Source organism: Falco naumanni, chromosome 4, assembly GCF_017639655.2.
Source record: "Falco naumanni isolate bFalNau1 chromosome 4, bFalNau1.pat, whole genome shotgun sequence".
NCBI classification, from domain to species: domain Eukaryota; kingdom Metazoa; phylum Chordata; class Aves; order Falconiformes; family Falconidae; genus Falco; species Falco naumanni.
The window spans coordinates 29,056,495-29,073,937 of NC_054057.1; the positions used below are offsets into that span (position 1 = coordinate 29,056,495).

Here is a 17,443-nt window from a genome sequence, read left to right on the forward strand (position 1 = left end):
TTAACAAAATGTCCTGTTTTGTTGAGATGCGTATGATTTTAAGCTATGAAGTGCCAATGCAGGTCCATCTTTGTAAAGCTAGACTTAAAACTGGATATCATCTGTGTCAGTTGGGCAAAATTTAACATTCAATTACTTTTAATTAATATTCTATTTTTATGGTTAATAGCTTTCTTAATTATTACCACAAGGCAAATTGTACAACTCAGTCTCCACTCTGCCAGAGTATAGAGGGATCTGTACTGCACACTGTAGTCTGCTTCTCACTACTGTGCTTACAAAAAGTTCTACTGCTTGCAATGAGGATTTTTATGGAAAAATGTTTTACAATTAAATCACACAAATGTCCAATTTCTACAGAAATACTTGATACTTTATTAAAAATTGGTATCTAAAACCCAAGGAAAACTTCCGGATTTTGTTCTTGATCTTTCACTAAAAATGTGAGTGCTTTCAACGGAACATTCTGCTGTTAATTCAAGGAGAAGAAAAAAACAACAATCCACCTAATTTTCTCATTAGCCCTTATCCAAACAAATGAAGAAAGGAGAATGCAACATATCTGCATCTCAGGGTTTCACTCCTGGAACCATTTTAATTTGTTTGTTATTAAATGCTCATTTGGTGTGGGGGAGGAAAGAGTTTTATGCTTGCATTTCTGCTTAATGGTCAGCAAATTATCAGTTCTGTGGGAGGAGTAAATCAAAAGGTGCTGGTCAGTGTAATCAATGATTTTTCAGAAAAGCAGCAAAGGACCACACCTTAGTATAATGCTGCTCTCAATTTTTTCATGTTGTACTTTTAAGATGCTAAATTTGATGTCCCAAATATTTTTGTTGGAGAAGTATATTTTCCTTCAGGATCTGTCAGTTTGGCAGGATCCATTTGACACTGGAATGCCGAAGCAGCTGAATGCCAGCTTAATTTCTTCTGAAACTTATGGGCAGTTTTCCTATGAAACTGTTGGCAACATATTTTCGTAGGAAAAAAAGTTATGTATTTGTAAGAACACAAGGCAGACAAAAAGTCTTCCTCCCTGCTTTGAAATATAGAATAGTGCTATAAAAACAAATGATAATGCTCTGTTTGTAATTACTGGTGAAGGAATGCTAATGAAAATTATTGTTGCAGGCACTTTTGAAAATAGATTGCCAGGGATTAGTGGCGCGTCTTACCCAGGACACTATCATTTTGACTTCAGCTGTCAAGCTTGGCAAATACTGGCGGGAGCTTGCAGAGAAGCTAGCCCGACTCACAAAGCAGCAAATTGAGGCTTACGAAGTGCCCCACCGAGGGAAAAACGGAGTGGTATCTCTGGAGGTAAGGCTCTGGTGTAACAGTGTGTGCAGACTTGCGCCTCAGCACACACAGCTGGGGACCGTTCTTCCTTGCTTAGTGTGCTTCTTTCCTTTTGCACTTTGGCCTCCTTGTTTAATGTGTAAGCCCTTTAATGAGAGGAATTCTCACCAACTTTTGCTTGCAATGATCTAGATAGACGTTAAGGCCGGTTGTTCAGTGTTAATCGTGCCAAATTAATTTGCTGTGGAGGTCCTGGTATCTGTCTTGAGCTTCAGCTCTTTACTCCCACCCCAGGGGCCACTTTCAGTCCTTATTTCCTGTCTAACTTGTTAATCTTATTCACTCCTCTGCTGTCATTTCAGACACAGTGAGCAAGACCATCCAGTCCTTGCAGGAACCACTTCAAATCACCCTCAGTACAGCTTTTGCCCTTTCCACTGAAAGGAAGCTTACCTTCACCATTAACAACGCTTTTCTGTGCCTGTGTAATATTTGTCATCATTTAGCTTAAGCAGTGTGACGAAATGGTGGAAGCTCTGATACCAATTCCATTTCTGTCCTGTTGTGTGAACATGGCAAATCCATGTTTTAATTTCATAGTTTTTCAGGTAGGTTATGCTATTTATTCCCCTTTGTAAAGCACTGTGCTTATACAGATGTACGAGTTCTAAATAAAAGCCAAGCTGTCCTCTCAGATGTGTTTTAGTGCATATGCATCTAAGGAGGAATTCAGGTGCCTTATTATTTCTCTAGTGCCTTTTGAGGTGCCCAGAGGTACCCGTGGCATCCATGCAATGTCACATGTGCCACAAGACTTGGGGTGGGCCCTCGTCCATGCCTCTGAACCGAGGGCCAGCCTGCGCTCCTGGCACACCTTTGCCTGGGCAGCCAAGTTGCTTCCTGTGGTTTCTTACTCTTAAACACTGAAGCATGCAGTAGATCCACTATTTCCCACAGAGTTATATGCTGCAGACTTCTAGGTTCCAGGCCGGGGTTTACCCTGAACAGCCTCTTTTATAAGTGCTGCTGAATGATGCTCAAGCTGACCTTTCTGCCTTAAGCACTTACATTCAGGTTTGACTGTCCCTCTGCCTGTACTATCACCCCCTGATTATTGCAGGTAATGCACATGACCCAGCCTGAATTCCTTCCCTCTCACCTCTCAGTACCAAAGGAAACGCTATTTCCCATTCACAGGTTCACAGCTACTCAAGACAATTTTTCCCTCCCTTTTTCTTTCCCTGTAGCTGATTCTTCCTGTTCTCTGCCAAACATACCCTCCTTTCCACAGCCTGAGTCCAGTGAGTTTTTCACCTCAGTTTTATCTGCATGGTGATAGCTATCAAGAAATTTCTGCTCTAATCGTGAACCACCACCTCTTATTCCCTTTGAATGCTCTGTCCTCCTTCCCCAAACAATATTTGACCAAAATTCCACACATTTACTTACAAGGTTCTGCACAGCTATCTCTGTCATTGCTGTTTGCAAACACTGCCTCCTCCTTTGATCTTCCTTTTCTCTTTGAGCTATTTTGTGTTTTTTTTGTAATTTGTTTGGTTTGGGTTGGGTTTTCTTTTTTTTAGTTTTTCTGAGTACATTACACGTACTGGGATGAAACTTCCTCTGTAATTTTTTTTCTCATAAACCAGTCAGTTCTACTAATCCCTAGTCTATTACTCTCCTTTAGTGAAAAAATCACCCTCTTATTTTCTCTAGCTTTACACTAGTTTATTCTAATATGCTAAAATCAAACAAAGTGTGGATGCTTGTTTATTTCCATTATTTATTTAATTTTTTTACTGTTATGCAGTGACTTGTCTAACTTCCTAGACATTAAAGCTTTCTCTGTTTTTCTGACAAACCCCCCAGCTTTCTGCAGAAGGAATTACAGACCTGAACAATGTGTGACTCTACTGGTCTCAATTGGGAAATGCTTTATCCTTTGCTAACAGACAGCACAACTAAAACAATCTGAAAACTCTTTTTCCAGCACCGTACCTATTTATTTTTATATATTAAAATAATATATAAAATATGTTTAAAATATTATTATTTTACATGTCTATTTCCATGAAGCCCATCTTCTGCCTCATACACCCTATTCTTTTACTTTCAGTTCTTTACACTATTTTTATGATAAACCACCCACAAAATTCTCTGCCTTTCAGTGACAGCATCTGTTGCCAAAAGATAGTACAGTCAAATTCATCATACAAGAGCCAATAATAGAGTATATGTTTTGTTTTTTAAAAGAACATTCAATGAGCAATCAAAGTTTGGAATTTTGCTGTATTTTTATGTAATTTCTCAAAGCTTAGAATGGGCCCACAGGGAATTTATTGGTTTCACGTGGGCTTTGTAATAGCATTGGTCCACACAGGTGTGAGTTCAAAGCACAGTAGGTTTCTAGCACTGGTATCTCATGTGAAAGCTCAGCATCCTCAGTGTCCTGTGACTCTAACCTTAAATTTCAGTACTTTCTACTCTGAATTTCAGTGCTTTCTTCTGAGCTCTGAACTTCTCAGTGCTCTGGTGAATTGAACCTCTACATACAGAAAGCAATATTCTGCTTATAAAGTTTTGTGTATGTTGTTCAGCAGGGATGCAGAACAAACGTAGCTAATGCAGTTTAAATTCATACCTGTGTGGAGATGCCCCCAGCACTGTTACAAGTTTGGCATTAGTCTGACTAATTTCAGAATAATTGCTCATCATCACATTTACTTAGCAGGTACAAAAAACCCCTGATTGAAACCATCTTATCCCAGCCTGGATTTTTCTAATGGAAAAACTTTCTTATTAATAGTAGTTAGCGTGAAAACAGCAAAGGTGGGGGAGTAGTAAGTTTTGACTAATTATTGAGGATTATCTGAAAACATTAATCAATTCACTACCCATCAAGGACTGTTCTACCATTGAGAGAGCTGATTGGTTGAAACATGTTTCTATTTTTAAATTTAATATTTTACTTAGTGGGAGAAATCTTCTCCCAGATGATCACAGAGGCAACCTGAGGTACATAGAATTGGTGCCTGGAGTTCTGAAGTGCTTTTTATCAGTAAATTCCAAAGCACTTTACAGAGGATATAGGTATTATTATTACCTACTCAGCAGAGGCAGTGGGAGCAGAAGGAAAACTCACGCAGCCTGAGGTGATACTTGCCCAGGATGCTGCAGTGAATTAGTATTTTGCCTGAGAATCTGCTTTGATAGAATTCAGGAATGTCAAATGCAATTCAGTTCACCCATTGCATTAGAGTATGCGGATGTGGGAAAGGACCTGCCTTAGAAACCTGTTTTGCACTGTTAGTTCAGTGTGGTAAGTGGATTATTGCTGAGTGAATTGTGCATCACTGATGACCAGGTTATAAAGCTTTTGATTTCCCACCCCCTTTTCTTTTGTCTCATGAAAAAATCAGTTGTGACAGAGTAGAAGAAAACAGGGTTTGTATTTTGGGCATATTTCAGCCAATTGTCTGATTGCAGTGGGTCAGCCTGACCTTCAGCATAAGTCAAAGCACAGCACCTTTTTCTGCTCACTGTCTTTTCACGTTCTAGTGAAGACAGAAGGCTGTACCCTGATTCTTCAAATATCCTGGTCTAACTGGAACATAAGAAAAGGAAGCAGGAGGCAGAGAAAAGGCATAGCCAGCAGCAGAGTATTGGGAAACCCAAACTTGTTGGCTACCTTGGTTATCAAGCTAAAAATAGGAATACAGAAACTTTCTGGTCTCAGCATAAATACAAACAGTAGTGAGCTGCTTTAGTGCATTAAAATATATTGTAATATCTAGTATTTACAGTAGTACAATAAAACCTTCCTTTTCAAGAAAGCCTGTATAATAAAAGGAAAGAATTCATTACTCTCCTTCTTCCCACCTACCACCAAATTACCTTTCTTTCCTCTTTTTGTAATCTTATGACTATGACTTAAGATAGACTTGCTTAAAGCGAGAAGCAGGCACCATTCGTTTTGGGTAAATGATGATACCCTTCCCTTTTGTAGATCTAAAATGAGAAACTTCACTGAAAGCATAGGGACTTTTTTATGGCTTATACTGAAGGCAGAAGCCAGACTAATCAGACTGTGAGACATGCTTCTGGGGATATGATTTTGATGGCTTTTTCTATTCGGGGATGGGGAGAGAAAGGCAGCAGAAGTTGAAGGAAATGTTTACAGAAACTATGACAGAATCAGTCTTGGGTTAAATGGAGAGTTCTTAGCCCAAATGTAGAGAAAATCTCAGAACTATGAGCAAAGAAATATTCCTGTTACTCAAGTCTTCAAGGGTTCAAGTAAATAAAGCTTAAATCAAGGTCGTAGAGCTTCATGTTGTGTATCATTTGTAAATTAATAGGATTATATTGAGGAGATAAAAAATTTCTTACTGAATTATCCTTCAGAACCAGGAAAACTGTCTTTCCATTAAAAGAGAAAATGGACTTACTAATCACTTCTCTGTCTGTGTATATATATGTTATATAACTTTATGCACACATCAGTCTGTATGCTCTTATTGCTATACATAAGTGTGTTTCTGTTAAAACAGCAAATGCCAGAACCTTTTAGGAAAGTGATGAGTTTCTTTGTGGATCATTCCTACAATTTCTAACTCAATTGCTGTTTGCAAACTCTTCATTGCCAACGAGGAGTGGGAAACTAGAAAGTGGATAGCCCATGTTAAATTTGGAAAAGCAGCATCTGGGAAAACAATCTTCTTGTTTGTAAACTGAGCAAACTTACTCTGGACATCAGCACTTTGAAAGATGTAAGTCCCCTTGGTATCTGAATCGTGCTGTCATAGCTTAATTAACATCACTAGACTAATAACAAACTACATCTGCTGAGAATCTGCTCCATATTTGTTTGGCATAAAATAAACATACTGTAGTTTGAACTAAGGAGCACTGGTAACCTATCTTTTAATTTCCTTTGTTTCTTGCAGGACACTTTTAAAGTTACATGCCCTGATTAAAAAAATTTCATTATAAAAGCTTTTGTCTCTCCTGGTTATAGAGTGATTTTTTTCCTTTTTTTTTATTTTGAACAGAGACTTTATAGATACATCATTTTAGAATCACAAAATCATTTAGGTCAGAAAAAAAAATATAAGATCATTGAAATCAGCTATTAACCCAGGACTGCCAAGTCCACCACTAAACCATGTCTCCAAGTGCCACACCTACACGTCTTTTAAATACCTCCAGGGATGGTGACTCCAACACTTCCCTGGGCACCCTGTTCCAGCGCTTGACAGCCCTTCCAGTGAAGAAATTTTTCCTAATATACAATCTAAACCTCCCTGGTTAATAAGAAACCACTCCTGCCCAAGCCTGTAGCACAGCGTGGGGCTGGTGTGACCGAAGTGCAGGACCCACACTCAGCCTTGTTGAGGTTCAAACCTCACACCGTGGCCTCGGCCATCAGCCCAGCCTGCCCAGCCCCCTCTGCAGAGCCTTCCTGCCCTCCAGCAGATCAACTCTACCGCCCAGCTTGGTGTCACCTGCAAACTGACTGAGGGTGCGCTCGATCCCCTTGTCCAGATCATTGATAAAGACATCAAACAGGACTGGCCCCAGTGCCGAGCCCTGGGGAACACCGCTTGTGACCAGCTGCCAGCTGGGTTGAGCTCCACTCACCACCGCTCTCTGGGCTCGGCCACCCAGCCAGCTTTTTACTCAGCAAAGAGTACACCTGTCCAAGCCCTGAGCAGCCCGTTTCTCCAGGAGAATCCTGTGAGAAATGGTGTCAAAAGCTTTACTACAGTCTAGGAAGACAACATCCACAGCCTTTCCCTCATCCACTAAGTGGGTCACCTTGTCGTAGAAGGAAATCAGGTTAGTCAAACAGGACCTGTCTTTTGTAAACCCCTGCTGACTGGGCCTGATCACCTGGTTGTCCTGTACATGTCATGTGATAAGACTCAAGATGATGTACTCCATAACCTTCCCTGGCACTGAGTTCAGGCCTGCATTTTCCCATATACTCATTTCAGCTCTTCTTGTAGGTGGGCAGCACATTGGCTAACATCTGGTCAGCTGTGATCTCCCCAGTTAGCCAGGACTGCTGATAAATGATGGACAGTAGCTTGGTGAGCACTTCTGCCGGCTCCATCAGTACACTCGGGTGGATCCCATTTGGCCCCATAGGCTTGTGTGTGTCTAAGGGTGTAGCAGGTCACTGACCATTTTCCTCTTGGATTATGGGGGCTTCATTCTGCTCCCCTTCCCTGTCTTCCAGCTCAGGGGCTGGGTACTTAGAGAACACCTGGTCTTGCTATTAAAGACTGAGGCAACAGAGGCATTAAATACCTCAGCCTTTTCCTCACCCTTTGTCGCTGTTTCCCCTCACATCCAATAAAGGATAAAGATCCTCCTTAGCCCTCCTTTTGTTGCTAATGTATTTATAGAAAGTTTTTTTTTATTGTGTTTTATACAACAGCCAGATTAAGTTCTGGTTGGTGTTTGACCCAACTTCCTGCTGCTATTACTAAAAAGCATTTTTGTAAAGGTAAAACACATGTCTAAAAGTTCCAGGCTAAGTAGAAGGACAGTAGGATGTTGATCAACGAGGCAAAAGGAAGCATCAAAAGCACAGCCAAGCTCCAAATAGGGAAACTGCAGCTGGGTATATGCATTGCAAAAATGACCAAGGGGGAAAAGTGTTTTCCTTCTGCACCCGTTTCTTGAATTATACTTTCAGACAGGGATATATTTCAACCTGGTGATAATCATCTGAGTGGATGATTTATCTTTCCATTATTTATCCTTCTAAGAATTTGAGTTTCATATAAATGAATTACATAAGGTTACTGGAGTTTTTATATCACCATGCCTTTTATAATAAAGCATTTCAGTGCAGCTAGGGATCACTTTCCTTTTTTTTTTTCCTATGGCTTTTCTACCATTGGAAGGAATTTGCTGTTTTTTTTCTCGATAATGAAATTTCTACATCTAAATCTTTTCATTTTTTCCCCTTATTTTCAGATGATGTGGAAACCTGCATATGACTTTCTGTACACGTGGGCTGCCCATTATGGAGACAGTTACAGGGATGTCTTACAAGACCTGCAATCAGCCTTGGATAAAATGAAAAACCCAGTAACAAAACATTGGCGAGAGTTAACTGGAACATTGATTCTTGTGAACTGCATGGAGGTGTTAAGGGCAAGTGCTTTCTCCAAAATGGAGGAAGAAGAATAGACTACCAATATATTTTTTTCAGAAAATCTCTTGCGTAACTGTAATGCTGATATTTGTGCTTCAGTAATGCTTGTAGAGCATGACAGAATGCAGTTTGCTTTACCTGAGTTGATGCTGGTTCTAGCCTCATGGTTCTCAGCACAGATGGTCAGAGCTTGTTAATGGCTACTGAGTAAATAAGAAAAGAATGGGGGATTAAACTAGTGACATCAACAAAAATGACTTGAATCTTATAAGGTCGTTTCTAAAATTAACAATTTATGATTGCACTGACTTCTAGGTGGAGATAAGTTTTAAAAAACCACAGCTATGCATGTATGAGTTCAGCCTCTTAAACATAGGTTTACATTGTTTTCAGTGAGGTATTAAAATCTAAATATTTAATACATTATTGCAATTGGTGCCCCAAAACTTCCACTCTAAGTCAACAGGTGCAGGTTAGCTTAGGAAAAAAACTTTAGGATTCTTTCATCCTCTGCTGGGACAAAACTCACAAAACAGGAATTAAACAGGCATTTGCACCTGGAAAAATAGGTGTGTGCTACTCAGTCATTCCAAAACAGCTTCTGGTGTGTTTTTTGAAAACTGGAACAGAGACAGGCAATGGCTAAAGGTGATTGACTTTGTTTGGTGTGTTGATAGAACCTAACAGGGTTTGAGTCTTTTTTTGTTGTTGTTGTTGTTGTTTTGGTTTTGTTTTGTTTAAATTCCAGCAAATATGCCTAAATTCTGCTGAGTGGAAATTCAGGAAGCCTTCTTGGTGTACACTGTCCATCCCTCTGATCATTTGCTTATTCCTACTCTGTTCTTACTAAAGAGGTAAACAGGGAAGAGTGACTTTGTAGGTAGGGCTGTAGGCAGCTCACACCTGCTTCTGTTGATCATTTTCTTCTACCTTACTGAAGAATATTGGTGATGGCCTAATTATTTTCCTAAAGAAAGGTAACAGTGGGCTGCTTTTTAGATTCATTTATTTATGGAGCAATGAATTATCATTAGTCATATGTTCTAAAAAGAACCCCACTTAGGTGCTATCAATAAAAATCTTTCAGTTACTGAGTAGCTTATTATAAATAGAAAATACAGGCTGAATAAATAGCTACAGGCTAGCCAACTTTAAATACCTTTTTAACATAAGTTGTTAAATATATTTTTAGTTAAGTGGTATATCTAAAAGCTTAAAGCCATTTTGAACACCTTTGATCAACATTCATTCAGAAACATCAGCAAATACTCATGACACCCAGCTGAAAAGAAAATTGGCTTCTGCCATCACTTGCAGTTGAGAAGACAAAGCCAAATTCTTTCAGGAGTACTACAAAGTAGTAGCATTTCAGTCCAGAATCTGTGCTTCCACTGTTGTCTTAGCTGATCTCTACTAAGAAGGAGGTTTAAAACAAAACTGCATTTACACATTTTTCTTTCCCTCCCCTTTCCTCTAACCTGCTTTCTTTTCTATTTTCATTAAGCTTTCCCAAAGCATGCATAGCTCAGGAAGGATGCTGAGAAAAGAGCACTTGCTCTCGTAATAAGAAAGCTCACTCACCAAAAGACTTTTTAGTATCAGGGGATGACTGAATTAGCATGTGTGCAAGTCATCTGGCTCCAGTGGACTTCTGCCTGATTTGCAACAGAATGAGGAATTCAGCCCACAGAACAGTAACTGTTTTTGCTGATCAAGGAAAGGTGGAAACAAAGGAGTCCGATTATCAGAGGTCCCAGTTGTGTCAGCTGCTAGCACCTATTTTATATCTTGCCTTGTGCAGGTTTAAAAAAAGCTGCAGAGAAAGTAGAAAATAACATTCTCTTGTTATCTGTACTTCAGTGCAGAAACTAGCTGTTCCTTCCTCCTTGCAGGCAGTGAAGGCTCAAAAAAAGGGGGAAAAGTATCCTTTGTCTTTCTCTTTTGTGCTGCAGGGTAAGGAAAAGGTGCATACTGATTCCTTTTAGAATAGGCTTCTTTGAAGTTAAAATGATAACTTCAAATATTAAAATTATAAATATTAAGAATAGGCATTAAATTAAAATAAATTCTTTAAAATTATACTTACAATGTACCACTGCATACTTCCAGGGTTCTGAGGTTTCCCAGACTGCTGTGCTGCTTTCACCTTAGATCCTGCTCATAGCAGAGACTGTGAGACCTGAACAGGATTTTGCAGCGGTTTTAAGCAGGTCACACACCATCTCCCTGCTTAAAACTGCAGGGAAATACTTTTTTTTTTTTTTTTTTTTTTTTCTTCCTAAAAGCTGAAATACCAGAGGAGACCATGGATCAAATCTTTCAGCTTCACCTTGTTCTCTCACCAGCTGATCTTCAGGTATCCCAGCAGGCCATGCTTCCTTACTTAAAGCCCTGTTAAGCCACATTTTTTTAACTTTCTTTCTTTTTTTTCCTCTTTTGTTAACTTGGCTGTAACAGCTAAGCGACGCAGCTTACTCCTGCTGCTGGAGACAGCTCTCAGCTTCCACCCTTTTTTTGTACATTTGAGTTTCTTACCCTTTAGTAAACATGTTAACTACATGTCGTATTGAAAAAGAAAGCAATTATTGTATTTTCCTGTTATTACTACTAGTCAAAAGGGGGGGAAAGCTGCCAGAAGCACCCATTCCTCATTGTGTTGTTCTGCCAAATATGAAGGACAAGCTACCCAAAGCCTTCAAGGCTGAAGGATAATCTACCCCGAGAAGATGGTCAGTGGTCAGGAGCTCAGGAAGAGGAGTGCTCAGGGAACAGAGGCTGCCACCTCTTATTCTCATGGCCAGGCCCTTTCATTGCTGTGAAACAACAGCAAAGTTGTTTCTGTCTTGAATGAGAGTTGAATTTGGCCCAGTAGATTTAGCAAATATTGACTTAGTGAGTCAGTGTTCTCCTTAGCTTGCAGAATTATGCAATTGATCCTCCAAGTGTATTTCTTTGCAAGGGAATTTATATCTGTAGCTGTGCTGTACTCCAGAGTTTTTGACTTTGGGCTTTGGTTGCTAATTGCGCTCCCTGTTTTTGCTTTAAGCTTCTGTTCATATGAATGAAATGTGCACTCATGCAATATTCTGTTTACTTTAGCAGCCCACACTGGATATATTAAAAAAAGGTATTAAACCCCATATTTTATTTAGTGCTCTAGTGCTCAAAACCACAAAATGCCAGCTGAGAGTGGAAGCAGCTGCACTCAGCAGCAACGCACAGCTGAGTGAGGAGCACATGGTTTAGGTAAACACACTCTGTTCTTGACCTTTTCTCCTTTCCTCCCACCCTGTCAAGAGAGAACAGCTTTCCCATGAGCCTGCGCACATACCTTCTTAGGTTTCTTCGCGCACATACCTTCTTGGGTTTCTTCGAAGTGGGATGAGATTAACAACTCCTTGGGAAGAGACAAGGAAAAATACCAGCCGCTGGTCCTTGCCTTAAATGACTCTCAGTTTCCAGGTTTCCCAATTTCTTTGTGCAGCCTGGGGGAAAAGAGCTGTGTCAGCCAGTTCTAGTTCCCTTTGTATGTGTAGGCGGAAAAAAACACCCTTTCACCATCCTTCTAACCTCTGATTAGGTACATTTTTTAAGCAAACGAGAAAATGAAAACCTTGTGTGCTCACTAATTGCTTTACAATTCCACCTCCCCATGAGAGCTGGAAAAATGGTTCCCTCGGGTATGGCTGCACCTGAGTGGGGCAGACACCTTCCACAGTGGGCGGTGGTGAGAAAAATCTAGCTGTCGCTCCTGCTAGAAATGCTGCTTTTTCAATGAAGGTGCAGACCATTCCTGGTGTTACAGTGCAGAGGCATCTCAGCTCCTTGCCATTTAATGGCACACTGTGGTGCTATATTTCTGAATTAGTAACAGCTGAGACAGGACAGAAAAGGCAAATTAGTCCCCCACATAACATTAGTCCTCTGGTTGGGTTTGGGGAAATGTTCCATCCCTTAAGTTTCACTTGGTTTTTTTTGGAAAGCAGAGGTTTAGGGGAGGAAGAGGAAGTTTCTTTTAAAATATAAATACAGGGCTACTTCCCAAGCTGGTGTCTGGGCAGCAGGTTGGTTGCAAGAGCAAGCTGCAGGTTCAGGGGCATTCTTCATGGAATCATCCAGGGGAAAAAAAGGGAGGAAGGCATCAGCCATCCTTCTTCCTACTGAGGCCAGAAAAATGGGGAGAAGTGCGCAAGTGCCTCTTAAGTCTTTTAGTTTGTGAAAATGACCGATTTTCACAAATTCTTCCTGTAAATCTAAGCTGTGTGAAAAGCAAACACTATGCAGCCCCAAAGGAGAAACTATTTTGCTATGTTCAGTTGACTCTAAAGACTTACTCCTAAAGTACTTCTGGACTCAGCAAGTGATCCAGCTGACAATGACCTACTAAATAATAAAGGCTATTGTTTAGAACTGCAGATGGCAATACCATGTTCCCAGCTAAACCCAGTGATCCTGCTTTTTCATCAGCTAATAGCTTGTTCAGCTACGGACAGCTGAACCAAATCGGAATACAAAGCTTTGCTGTTTTGTTCTGTTTGTGTTGTAGCTATGAAAATTGCCTGTGAAAAGACAATAAAATGGACAGTAAAGGGGCTGGATTTTTTCCCCCCCCCTAGGAAGACAATGTAGCAAATGGTATTCTGCAGGTTAGTGTGAGATACCAACCAGACTATTAAATTCCCGGGAGAAGTCCTAGAACAATTGTGGATATGTAAAGAAAATGTTAGTCCAATGTGGGTGATAACTATTGTTCTTGATAGTTCTGCTGCCAATAAATGTCTACAGACAATATGGGATATAGCTATTCAAATAACCCAGGATTATTCTAGTACAGAAAGTGTCATTTTATATTTGTTGCCAATGTATATATATATATAATCTATTTTTTTAAAACTTACAGTATATATTTTTAAACAAAATAAACAAAGGAAAATGGTATTTTCCACTGGAATCTTGCATGGATTTTATTTTGCTTTTATAAGACAAAGACAAGAGGAAGATAGCCACAGGGTGAAAGATCGTGGTTCTGTTAATACCAGGGAAATGAGCAATGCCTTTATGCACATTTTTCTTCATTTAAAAATTCTCTGTGTTAAAAAGATGAATGTACACTCCTTTTAGCATGTTCATAAGCAAAAGTAATTTGCTTATATTGCTTTCAGAAACAGAATGAACTCACTATTGAGAAGAGGGCTGTCTGTGGAGCTTGCTGGGGAAGCCAGGCCTCCTCACAAGAATATGCTCTCGAATTTTCTCTTTTCTTTTGGTTAGAGAATCGTTAAAGTAAGTTTGAAAAGGCAAATCTTTGTTTGAAAGGGTCAGTCAAAACTCACACAAGCTTCTGAACCTTCAGTAGGAAGAAATAATACTGCTGATGATTGGTTTTAATTGAACATTCATTTCAATTTTCTCAAATCAAATTGTTATTTGTGATCCTTTCAGTACAAATTGGCAAGGAATACAGCCTATATCTTAAATCCTAAACTTGTCATTAGGTTTTTAATTTAAAACTAAATAGCAGGAGTTACTATACTGACTGGAAAGTCGATTTACATATCCATTCTAAATCCCAGGTTTTAAAATGTAAATTAACTAGCCTGCCAGGAATAAGGATGGCAGCACAATAGTCCCAAGACAGCAGACAAAGATGACGTGCATTCAGCTCCACTCCACAACTTCAGAGCTTTGAACATTACGTTTGTGGTAAATGCAGAACAAAATCTAAAATACAGCCTTGTCAAATGCAATACCCTGAGAACAAAGGGAATCGGGAGTGACAGGGGGGAAGTGAATAAGCAATGACTGCTTGGTATGTCTCGCTACAATGACGTTATCAGGCAATGGGTTCAAAAATAAGCAAAAATACCTTTTCACACAGTGAGGAACTGGGGAATGTGTTGTTGCAGGATATTGTCCAAGACAAAAGCATAAATCGGCGCGAAAGGCGATTAGTCAAATTTATGGAAAAAAGTGCCTCGTGGATGTGGTGGTTTGTGTACAGCCACCAGCTTTGTATAACTCAGAGTCAGATACTGAAAAATGCAGCAAGGAGAAATGTCCTGCACTCGCTCTGTTTCTCACACTCGCCCCTGGAGACTATGGCGCTGGAGCGGGCAGGCGCCTGCTCTCACCCCGACTCTCCCACCACTCTTACAAACTCAGGACTTGCACAGTCCATGCATCCCAGCAGGCTCCTTTCTAGCACCCTGCCTCCCTTCTGCTCCAGCCCAGGCAATAGCTCATCAACTTATTCAGCAACAGCCATGGCCCCTCTCCTGGTCCGTGGCCTCTAGTGCGAAGAGCAGCTGGTTGGGCTGAGCTGTGACCCTTCGGCCGGCTGCTTCTGGCAATGGGGTCACTGATGGGGGAGCACCATCCTAAACTTTAACCAGGGAGATGGTAACCTAGCCAGACTCCTCAGGGATGGGACTGGCCCATGGACCTTTCTTCTTTCAGGATCCAGCACAGTCCTATTTCATGCATCTGAGGGAAAAACATGAAGGAGACGAGGGGTGGGGAGTGGGGGAAGGAGTGGTAGATACCAAATGAAATCTCAGACAAGAAAGCACATTTCTTAGTTCTACTCGTAAGTAGGAAATGCTATTATTAGTCTGAAACTATTTCATATAATACTACCCTCTATTCTTCATACAAAAGCCTCTATTGCTATTAATAAAGGAGTTAAAAAAAAAAAAAAAAAAACAACACAAGCTAATGGATGGTTTAATAATGCTGCTGATAAAACTAATTGTGTGTAACTGAAAAGCTCTCCCTAGGGTCCCATTTGCAGGAGGGTTAAATAGGATTATCCAATCTTCCAAAAAAAAAAAAAAAAAAAAAAAAAAAAGCGAAAGCCCTGAAGCTCTAGCAAGATGTCACAAAGCAAGAAGGAGTTGGGACATTTTGCTGAATAAATTACAGACCTTAGTCATTAGTGCCAGGGGATTATCTCATAGAAACGGAAATTTGAGTTAGCTCCATATGCCCTCAAGCATTGTTAAAAGTTTTAGGACAGAAGCTCCATTTTCACACATACAAATAAATCACTTTACCTGGAGGCCTCCAGGCAGCAAGGTGACAAGTGGCAGTCCCTATATTCTGCGTATCAAACTTACCAAACTACTGCAGAAAAGCTAAATGGGTCTTGCCCTTTCCTCATTTTTTACTTGCCTATGAAAGGCCTGTATTGCTCCATGATGTGATGATGCAGCTGAGATGGGGACAACAACAGTGAGCTGTGCAGACTCGCACAGGAGCTGTCTTGTGCATATTTCCCACCATGGGTGCTGGTTAAGACTTCACATCGGTACATCAGTTGCGCAGACCCCTTTGTGACCCATGCTGTCAGCCTGCCTTCCCGGGCTTGCTCATCCCTTCCAAACCTCTCGCCCCTCTGCCCAGAGGTGTCCTCTCCTTGACCTGTCTGGCAGCCATTCAGTGTGGATTCCCACCCCACCTGACATCTCAGCCACCCTCCCTTGCCCACCACTCTAGGTCCTGGTATTTTCTGAGACTCCCATTTTCTCTGATCTCCAACCCTCTGCACCAACACCCTCAGCTCTCCAGGGTTTCTACTACCCATAAAATACCTCTATGAGCTTCTCTCAAGCTCTCAACTGCCCCATGAACACCACCTCACAGCCTGTGGGTCCTTGCTGGGTTTTTACAAATCCTGCTGTTACCTGTCACTAGTCCCCTGGTGAGCTGTGTGCGATGCTCTCCCCTTAGAGCTACAGCGCCTGAGCCCAGCCCGCCATTTGGCTCTTTGCTCAGGAATAGATTCCAGGATCTGGCCCCTGATGAGGCTGAAAACAGCCTGGACACAGGCTGCCCCAGCCAAAAAATCTGCCCACACATAACTTTGAAGGCAGGTGAGAAGAATATATCTGGACAAAATTAAAAAGAAAACACAGAGATGTAATAGTCCTGTCCATTAACAGACAGAAACCAAAGACAAAGGATGATTTTTTACTCTAAGCAAAAGACACCTTCTCACAGGTTTCTGGTTTCTTGCTATTTTATACAACTTTTAATGAATTAAGCCAAGAAATTTAGCAGCAGCGCATTAGTTAAGGCCAGTCTCCTGTTTTCAGCAGTGCCTGTAACCTCACGTGGCTTTTGTCCTTTTGAAAGACTTTTTACAACAAGCAGGATTTTACTTTGGAGATTGCATTGCATAAAGATAAGCACGGCTGTCACAGACTCAGAATACTAGAGTCTAGGAACAATGTTGATGGAGGTTCTGTGGGACTATTGTACTCCTGTGGAAATTCATGTCACGTTACTTCATCAGAGAAGGAAAATATAACAAAATACAGGATGTGGAAGACACAGTAATTAAACCCACTACAAGATATTAACAGCCAATCAACACATTTCAAGCCCTCTTCACAGTTTATTTTTGTCTGGTCTAAAGTATGTCTGGAGAGGAGGGGATGGTAACAGAGAGAGGGGTAAAAAGAGAGGTTATTACTACTTGGATGATTATTATTGTTATCTATTTGTACTACATCAATGGCTTGTTTGAGGCTGAAGATCTACTGTGCAGTGATCTTCAGTAACGGAAACTGCCAAAAAACACAAGAAGCAAAGTGAGGCTAGAAAAACTTTTTCTCAAGGTCACTCAAAGGATATCTCTGGGATTCTTCCAAAGGCTAGTTCAGGTCTTACCCATTGGGTATTGCTGCCTTTATAGTTATCTGGCTTATCATGAAAAAGTATGTTAAGAAATACTGGTCTTTTGGCTGCAGCAAGGCTCACAGGTTCTTCACAGGAAGCGTTTAAAGGCTGTGTACAGCAGGCATTTTTCCTCTTGTGTATAAGGACACATATCCATCACCTAACCAAACTGTGGCATCCTCTGCACATGGGATCTACTCATCTCACTGCACAATGAAGAAAGTACACTCTGCCTGACTGGTGGTGTACTCATGTGAGTAGCTGGTGATACCCCACCAAGTGCAGGTGTGGGATGGA

General features: G+C 40.7%; 1 protein-coding gene across 1 annotated transcript in view; it reads left to right on the forward strand.

The window, feature by feature from the left end:
• Positions 1-8,545, forward strand: part of MACC1 (MET transcriptional regulator MACC1) — a 64,958-nt gene extending 56,413 nt beyond the window's left edge. Inside the window, exons 5-6 of the mRNA XM_040589091.1 lie at positions 1,132-1,320; positions 8,287-8,545. Coding sequence (XP_040445025.1) covers positions 1,132-1,320; positions 8,287-8,502 — 405 coding nt within the window. The 3' untranslated portion in view covers positions 8,503-8,545. The remainder of the gene's footprint in view (positions 1-1,131; positions 1,321-8,286) is intronic.
• The last annotated feature ends 8,898 nt before the right edge of the window (positions 8,546-17,443 follow it).